Consider the following 9,157-nt stretch of genomic DNA (forward strand, 5'->3'; position numbering starts at 1 on the left):
TTATATCTGATTTCATTTCTTGCAAGATCTTGTGGAACATGACTTTTATGAGATTAAGCTGGTATTAATCTCATGGAGCAGGGTTCTTACAGACTTATTTTCCAATATGCTCATCACGTTTAGCCCCGAGACATTTCTAGAAAGCCAGATCTTCAATTTGGGCTATTAACCTTTACTGGACAAGTCGTCTTCATGTATCTGTCATTTGTTGGAGGGATTATTATCTTTTGCAGTTGCTTCAGAGGGTTCGGTCAAACCAAACATGGCACACCTTCACTGGTTCATCATAAGCAGAAAGTTGTCATCCTCTTACTAATTCAGCTGGCTGTGTGGCTCTGATGTATTGTGCAAAAATAAAAAGAATCATAATAAAAATAAAGTAAAAACAGTGGTTTGTCTGTAAATTATACTGTTAAAAGGTTTCCATCCGAGTAATTCCTGATGTATTAAATAATAAGAAATATGTTGTATGGATTTTATTGCCAGAAAGCAAACAAAATTTAAAATAGAATCATTAGCTTAGCACATCTTTATTGACCGACAACTCAAATTTATAACCTATAGAAAATGTCAAGCAAACAAAAGCTTTTTTTTATTTAAGCATCTGAGGAAGACAAATGATGAAAAATGTTTATTTTGTGGAATAAAGAGCATTTATTAAATAGAGAATTTTAATATTAAAAAAGCAAATAGACAATCAGTTAAAAGGGAGAATAAACAAGGTTATTGTAATTTTGTTTTCTTAGTTTCTTTTGTAATTTAATTCGCTGTAATCACACGTTAGACCAGTGAGTGGCGCTGATGCTGCACAGTTTCCTACTAACAACTTATAAAAACCAACGAAGAAGAACTTTGTTTAGCCTCCATTCATACAGCACACGCTCTACAACATTTGAGCTGTTTTTGTAAATCTTTTAGCATTTTGCCAGGTAAGAAAACGATATTATATTACTTTTAAAAAGCGTTAAATATAATAAACTAGCAATAATACCATTTACAAGGCTTTGTATTTTTGTTAGCCTTCAGTGACAATCTTGTTAGCCGTATTATTAAGCTAGCTTGTTAAGTTACTTTTTTGTTGGCAAGAGTATATTTTTCTAGAATAGTCACGTCGTTCAGCAGACACCCGTTAAAACGTACAAAGTCCAAACAAAGGAGTTATGTAACACAAAGTGGACTCCATGGAAGTTGCACTGGCGCGCAGTTCATTTATTGCCTTGTTTACCAGCTGGGTTTAAGCTCCGTCATTCTTCGGACCCAAACTTTGCTCTGAATAACGTTCGACAGCCACTGTTCGCAGAACCTGCTTCCCCCGGCGGTGTGCACCAGCCTGTTCGACTCCACCACGAAACGAACCTCCACCGGCAGAGCTGCAGGCCGGTTTTTGTTCACCTCCACCAGAAAGTAGACGCTGGCCGTGTCCGGRATGGGCTCGCGCGCCGTCGGGGTGCTGAAGCGGGCCCGGTAGTGGTAGAAACAAGCGCCGTGCGYCTCCTCGGTTGAACAGAGGAAGTCGAGGGTGTGAAGCCAGCCGGGGTGGAGCTCCCATGTTTGGATAAACGCATTAATCTGCTGTTTACCCACTYCAACAGTGAAGTCTTGGCAAGACGTCCACCGAAATGAGTCCGTTTTCTCCGCGGCGTGGCAGCGTCTCTCCAACGACGCTTTCGCGAGCAAGGCAGACTCTGCTGTACATTTCAGGTCATTGGAGTGATCTTCCATCGTGTCTTAGCTATTGTTTTGTTGCCTCAACAGTTTCCATAGTTACCATGGTAAGAAAGTCAAAGGTTGCCCCCTGCTGGCCATTATGTGTAACGCGTGGAATTAGTCATTTTTGTGTTGACTTATTAGTTGTAGCGGCTATCTTATTGGATGGACACCAAAAGGTTATCAGATGTAGATGTTCACCYAGTAGTTGTTTTATGAAAGTTTCATTAAGCTCCATCATATGGTTTGTGAGACATTTTGCAAAAAGTCGGGCAGGGTGGAGTAAAAGTTAACAGCAAAGTTCATTCAGTGCTCAGATTTTGTGTTTTGGAATGACTCTCAGCTACCATCACACTAAGTATTAGTTTAAGATGTGTAAAATTTTAAATTTGCTAAGGTTGCATAGCTGTGGCTTAGAGTTGGGCATAATCATATCGTGTGCAATTAATCATCAGAAAAACATTAATCCATTATTTTTTTGGCACTTGACGATTAAYACAATCAATGCCACCAGGTTTTTTTTAATTTAGTTTAAAATTTTAATCTAAAATTTGATGTATAGCCTTAAGTCTGTAATTTTGACACAATTTGGAGCAGATTTTTTTTTACAAAGAGCAAATCTTTCTCACTAAATTGGTCATGTGACTAGGACATAAGGGTGTCCATGGACTCCAGGGGATTAATCGTCTAATTATTTGTTATGGGATAAATACTGCAATTAATTATGATCCTTTTTTTGCCAATATTGCCCAAGCTTACTTGTGGCTGTCCTAATGAAGTTGTCTCCAAAAGTTAATGAAATGTACTGTAAGAAAATTAATGTTCAATAAACTGAAGTCGGTATTAAAACCACCATTGTTAAATAAATTGATTTGTAGAAGGAATCAAACCATACAACACCAGAATTCTGGATCTGAGTGAGGTTTACTGTCACCGAAGCTGACAGGAAACCAACACTGGCGAAAAACCAGGAAGTTGATGTATTTATACACCTTCTTCAKTGCCTGCGTTCGCCCCCTACTGACCTACGGCTGAATCACAGGCATTCAGACAAAATTCTCATCTACTGTTCTCACAACGGTTGATTATGTGTTGTCACCTATTTCAGACATGTAACTAATCTATATCAATCAAAACATAATAGATTAAACACTGTCAACGTTACAAAAAGGAAAACCTCAGAATATAGTGTTGTGCTTTTAACATCAGTACTAACATCTAATAATTTTAAATKTCTTCTGTACTGTGTATTTGATATTTAGCTTGGGTCCTTTGATTCTTGTTATATTATACACTACAGGCAAAAACATCCCTTTATCAATGGGCTATGATAAACATTAATCAACATCTTAAAATTTTCAWTTATTTCTTTGTATATTTATTTAACATATTTTGTAAATTGTCTATTTTTTTCAGAAAAGTGGATCCCACAACAAAGTTTCAACTCTGACAAATTTGCCTTTAAATGGACCTGAAGGCAGCTGTAAATCATGGCAGATAGAGTGCGGAAATGTTGCGTTTTTTTTTTTCACTCAAACATTTTAGCCTCATCCCTTTGCTTCAGTGACTTTTTCTTTCCCCACTGATGTTCCCGTGGAGCCATCGGACGCATGTCGCGGCTCAGGTCCACAATCGACAGCGTAACCAGGGCAGTGGGCAGCACAGACCTCATCTCCAAGTTTTCCCGCTTCAAGCCCGCCAACGCCACAGTCGACGGAACCCATGCTGGGAAGGTTCTGATCAAAGCGGAGACTTTAACTTCCGGCGATACAGCCTCTGAGTCGCCGAAAGCAACGATRGAAGAAAAAGCCGACGGGCGGAACGGAGACGCTGAAGGGGCCGAAAAACCTTTTGATGCCACAAAGAAGCCCTCCAGTTTAGAGCCGTCAGCAAGCGTGTCTGCTCCGAGCTCTTCCTCAGCTGTGGTAAAACAAACTAAGCAGCTGTTCTACCCAGCACCTCTGTCCACCAACATGGATGAGACGTACAAGTCTCTGTCCCACCACATCAGCAGTTACTTTGGCACCAATGTGCAGGGAGAAGATGGAGAGAACTGGCAAAAGGACAAATGCCATCTTGTTCCTGAACCTCCCACTAACACTCAAAAATCAGTGGACCACATTCCTGTTTTGTCTCCAGTGTCCAAGACAAAGCGTATTGAATCACCTACTACCTCTCTCGTCACTTCCTCCTCAGCAGAAAAGCCCAGTCCCAAACCAGAGAGCCCCCGTCCTGCTGAAAGCACCACTCGGTCTGTTCCCGAGCCGACAGCTTCTCAAAAAAAAGGCTTCACCCACTACCTGTCCTACCCTCGGCCCAGCGTCCAGGCCTTCGTCGGCAGCTACATCGCCCCTCTGGTCCCCAAATTCAGAGGCGATTCCAAACGAGTCGCGGCTGATAAGGACAAGTCTTCAGTCGTCGCCGTGGATGACCCAACGCAGGACGGAGCGACGGAGAGGAGAGAGAGCGAAGAGGAAAAAGCTGAGAAGGCGAAGCAGCAGCTGCAGAGTCAAAGAGAAAAGGTGGGATATTAAAACACGACTTGCTGTGATCCTGTGAACCAGTTTTACTTGATTAGTTTGTGTTGCAGATAATAGCACGAGTGAGCGTGGATAACCGGACCAGAGCCCTGGTGAAAGGTCTGCAGAGGGTCACCGATTCTAAACTCCTCACCACTCGAGTGGAGGAGCTCAGTTTTCACCTCCTGGAGTTCCCCGAGAGCCGAGGGGTGGCCTTCAAGGTCAGCGTGCCTCGATTTTTTATTTTTTAAAACAAGCTTCATCTTTTCTGAGAGCTCACGCAGTCGTGTCTTWCAGCAGAGCGTGTTGCCCTGCCTGCTGCGACTGCGCCAGGCCAGAGACCTTCCTCTGCAGGCGGCGGTGAGAGAAGCTCTGGCTGTCGTCGGCTACACAGACCCAGTCAGAGGCAGAGGGATCAGGGTGCTGGCCATAGACGGAGGAGGCACAAGGTGTGGCTTTAAAAGATTTCTTGAGTATCTGTGACAGTATCTGTGATCAGCTGTGTTCATCTGGATGTTTTTGTTTGTAATGTTTGTCTCAGGGGACTGCTAGCCCTGCAGACTCTTCATAAACTACAAGACCTGACTGGAAAACCAATCCATCAGCTGTTTGACTACATCTGTGGAGTCAGCACAGGTGTGTGCAACTTGTAAAAATAGCTTTATATTTGTTATTTATTTTCACTGGTTAATAGCCAAATGTGTTTTTTAATTATTATTATTTTGGTTTGTTTTGCAACAGGCGCCATCTTGGCTTTCATGCTGGGGATTTTTCAGATCCCCCTGGAAGAGTGYGAGGACATGTACAGAAAACTGGGTTCAGATGTCTTCAAACAGAATGTCATTGTTGGAACTGTAAAGATGGGCTGGAGCCATGCTTTCTATGACAGTGAAATATGGGAGAATCTCCTCAAGTAAGACTGTAAGATTCAGTTTTCTAGTTGGGAGGCCAGGTGATCAGATGTTTTTTGTTTGTATGTTTGTTTGTTTTTTAGAGAACGTATGGGGGAGGGGAGCATGATTGAGAGTGCCAGGGACCCACACTGCCCCAAAGTAAGTGACTTTAAAACTCTTTTAAATTCAGTTAATTTTGTTCATGTTTACTTGTTTAAAATCAGTTTTTATTTAACACTGACACGATTGTTTATGTTTTGTTCCATCCGTTTTCTGTTGCTGCAATGTTTTGTGTCGTCCACCAGGTGTCAGCAGTGAGCACCATTGTCAACAGAGGCTTGCCTCTGAAGGCCTATGTGTTCAGAAACTACAGACTCATGCCTGGAGTGAGATCCCACTACCTGGGTGACTGCAAACACAAGATGTGGCAGGCTATCAGGGCCTCTTCTGCCGCCCCCGGATACTTCCAGGAATTTGTTCTGGGAAAAGACCTCCATCAGGTACGACTCAGTGGACCCACACACATAAAGCCACCAGGCGTCAGAGGCTCAGATGGAAAATGAATGGAATGATTTTTTTTTTCTGAACACATCAGAGCTCACAAATGTGTCCGCATTCTTGGAACAAGTTTCTGATTCCATGACTCCCATCTGCCAGAGCACAGAAACAGGAGATAAATGATACGTTAAACAAGAAACAGTCCTTCACCTACAATCTAAGCATCGTTGTGTTTTACTTTCCTCCACTCTGCTTCTGTGTAGGTGTGAGCAGCCCAGTCACATTTGTACCATTTTATGACGTTTGATTTTTGGGTCAGATATCTAAAGATGCTTCTAATTAGGAACGATTAGGCTAAAGGCTTAGCTCCATTCTGATAACCTATTTAAACCAAATTAGCTGCATCCTTTCATCTCGCCTGTCATTTCCGAAATCAGGGGTCTACATTAATGCCACTAGTTTAGTTAATATATTTACTTACTTAAGCCTTGTTTGGAGGAAGCTTGGAATAAAAAACAAGTGGGAGTTTGGATTTATCATAGTTGTAACTGCAACTTCTCATTAAAGTTTTTTTTTTGACAAATAGTGTAGTATTGACTTAAATATCATGTTTCTATTTGCACATTTTGTTTTTGTTTGCTCATCGCAGTCTGCCAGGGGAAGGTGGAGATTGATAAACTGCGTCTGTCTGTACCTTCCACATTCCTCGTGGGGTTTAGTCGTGTTTCATGAACAGTTTGAGCTAACTTTGCCACCCACTGGTCTCACTTTCACTCCAGTTTTCAGCACCAGCAGAGAGATTTCTCAGGAGAATTCTGACAAATCAGGAAACCCACAGATAAACTTCAGAAAATGGGTCATTTGAACTCTTTGCAGAGATGGAAATTGGAACTTTTTTATTGGCAAACTATATTAAATATATTAAATGATTTTCTTGCTGTCAGATGCTGCCTATATTTGCTTTTGGACAATTCCTAAATTAGTAAAGATTAATGCTAAATGGAGAAGAACAACTTCTAAAAAGATAATGCTGAATATTCTTCTCTTAGATCTTACTCAGCTCTATTACCTGTGGCTATAACCTTATCCTGTGCTCAGCTGAGGAAAAATAATTCCCCGCTCTGTCTTAATCATCGTGGACATCGGAGGTATTTCAGAGCTTGGATAAGTTCCAGACTTGGGAGGGAGATAAATCCAGTGACCCGTTCATCCTAACAGATTGTCTGTAGATGAATCCTGTATTTCAGTCTCCAAAGCCCGTCTCTAGTTACCGTAATCCAGGGGTCTGCAACCTTTATGATCAAAAGAGCCATTTCTGCTACTTGACTCACTAATAAAATGTGTGCAGAGCCAGCTAAAACTGTGATTATCAACTGGTGGTCCGTGGGCCTTTTCGAGGCCTTTTCAGGAACCTTTACGGCCAGTGGAGGAGACATAAAACAAAAAAATATATATTATGAATTTTATTATTTATTATTGTTTTTTCACATCAGAACAAATAAAAAGACCATATTCATGTAAAGAAGAAAAAATACATATATAGTTTATACCGAATTTCATAAAAACTAGTAAACCTGACCTATTCAGGATTTTTTTTAATATAATTCTTATTATGTAGTCTTCAAATTCTTTAAAGGTGATTCTGATAGATTTGAGAGAAAGATCATAGAAAGAAGTTGGATTATTTAAGTAAACATCAGGCTAGCATGAGCTAAAATGTTTTACTTTTTGTATTAGTAGTATTGATCACATATTTGCATACAAATTGTTTCTGTTGGGAGTATAAAAAACGAACAAACAAAAAAAGAGAGAGAAAATACACTGGTCACATTTTCAAAGAGCCACTGTAAAGGGAACAAAGAGCCACATGTGGCCCCAGAGCCACAGGTTGCAGAACCCTGCCCTAATCTCATCTCTAACCACGTGTCTTTTCCCCGTCAGGATGGAGGGCTTCTTGTCAACAACCCCACAGCTCTGGCCATTCACGAGTGTAAATGCCTGTGGCCGAACACGCCCCTGCAGTGCGTGCTGTCTCTGGGCACCGGGCGCTACGAGACGGCGGGCACGAACGACACGACCTACACGAGTCTGAAGACAAAGCTGACCCACGTCATCAGCAGCGCCACGGACACCGAGGGTAAGAAGAAGACGACACGAGAACGCACCAGAAATCGCGCGTACGAAACTTAAAGCCGCCTCCGCTAAATGTTTGCTTTCAGAGGTGCACACCATGCTGGATGCCCTCCTGCCCCCCGACTCCTACTTCCGCTTCAACCCCTACATGAGCGAGGACGTGCCGCTGAACGAGAGCCGCATCGAGAAGCTGGACTTCCTCAAAAGCGAAGCGGAGCGCTACCTGGAGCGCAACGAGGCCAAGCTGAGGAAGGCTGCGAGCGTGCTGGGCCGGGAGAAGGGCGCCATGCAGAGGCTGGCCGAGTGGGTGAAGCTGAAAGCCGACATGTACGAAGGAATCCCCTTCACCTCCAAGCTCTAATCATAAACTCATAAAAAACACAGTGTTTCGAAAATATGGGCCAAACGTTTACACAAGTTGGACCGCCAACACAAAAAAATTGTTTTAATAAGATAATACTCGTTAAAAATCACGTGATGTAATTTATTCTTTAGTATTAGCAGGATGAACCGAGGAAAACGGTGTTGATCTTTGAGCACAAACAGGTCTGTGAGACACGTGTCCATCGCATGATCCATGCATGAACACTTAATGGGTTTAATGTTAGAAACTAATGACTGACATACATGAAAGTGTATCTTACCTCCCTGTGAAAAGATAACTCCGCCCCTAGGCGAAATTTGAAAAATGCATCAAAGTGGGTAGGGGAGGGGGTGTGGGTGGGGAAGGGGATGGGTTAGAGAGCGGAGGTGTGGCCAGGACGAGAGAAAGTGACATGCAGCCAGCATTAGCATAATTGATGCTACATGGAGAGTGACCACAATATAGCAGATAGTTACATCTCTGAACGTCTGAAGTGGAGGATTTTCACCCCACACCAGCACCGGACAGAGGAGGAGGAGCGCTCCGACAGCCTGACAGAAAAAAATAAAAGCATACAGCTGCAGCTGCTCACAAGATCACTAGTTTAAATCAGGAATAAAAGTGTTGGGTCTTGTTTGACTGAAGTTCGGTCCGGTTCGCATACATTTCAACCTCTTTGGACATTTACCTGTATAAAGAGCCCTAAAAATCCATAAATTTTGCAAAAAATCCATACAACTCGCACCCGCAGGGGGTTGGGGGCGGTCTCAGCTGCGGAYATGAAAGCGCCTGCTGAAGGAAAGGAGAGAGGAAAAAGTAACTTATTTCTAGCGGCAGAACAGGTTGGAAGATGGCTGTTTGATGTTATTTATTGTTTTTTAAATCATCCTACAGGCTCTGACATGTTAGATAAATTTGAAAATGAGGTTTTTAAAATATCCGTAAGACTTGAAAAAAAAAACGTGAGATTGCTCTATACGTCCGTATACCTGCAAAATGACTTAAAATCCTTATAACTTTCTCTCTCTCTCTCTCTCTCTCTC

General features: G+C 42.3%; 1 protein-coding gene across 3 annotated transcripts; it reads left to right on the plus strand.

Moving 5' to 3' along the window:
• Window positions 1-691: 691 nt before the first annotated feature.
• On the plus strand, window positions 692-8,223 carry pnpla8 (patatin-like phospholipase domain containing 8). Of its 3 annotated transcripts, none has more exons than XM_014016956.1 (10): window positions 692-929; window positions 3,124-4,229; window positions 4,298-4,447; window positions 4,524-4,675; window positions 4,768-4,862; window positions 4,968-5,139; window positions 5,221-5,278; window positions 5,425-5,619; window positions 7,559-7,754; window positions 7,837-8,223. In XM_014016956.1, the coding sequence occupies exons 2-10, from the start codon at window positions 3,318-3,320 to the stop codon at window positions 8,109-8,111; spliced, it is 2,205 nt and encodes a 734-aa protein (XP_013872410.1). In that variant the 5' UTR covers window positions 692-929; window positions 3,124-3,317; the 3' UTR covers window positions 8,112-8,223. The 3 variants fall into 3 exon arrangements, with proteins under 3 accessions (XP_013872410.1, XP_013872413.1, XP_013872411.1); XM_014016959.1 differs by having other exon boundaries at window positions 693-929; window positions 4,527-4,675; XM_014016957.1 differs by lacking the exon at window positions 692-929 and adding an exon at window positions 1,684-1,772.
• Window positions 8,224-9,157: the final 934 nt, after the last annotated feature.

The sequence above is a fragment of the Austrofundulus limnaeus genome, unplaced genomic scaffold (assembly GCF_001266775.1).
Source record: "Austrofundulus limnaeus strain Quisiro unplaced genomic scaffold, Austrofundulus_limnaeus-1.0 Scaffold158, whole genome shotgun sequence".
Taxonomy (NCBI): Eukaryota; Metazoa; Chordata; class Actinopteri; order Cyprinodontiformes; family Rivulidae; genus Austrofundulus; species Austrofundulus limnaeus.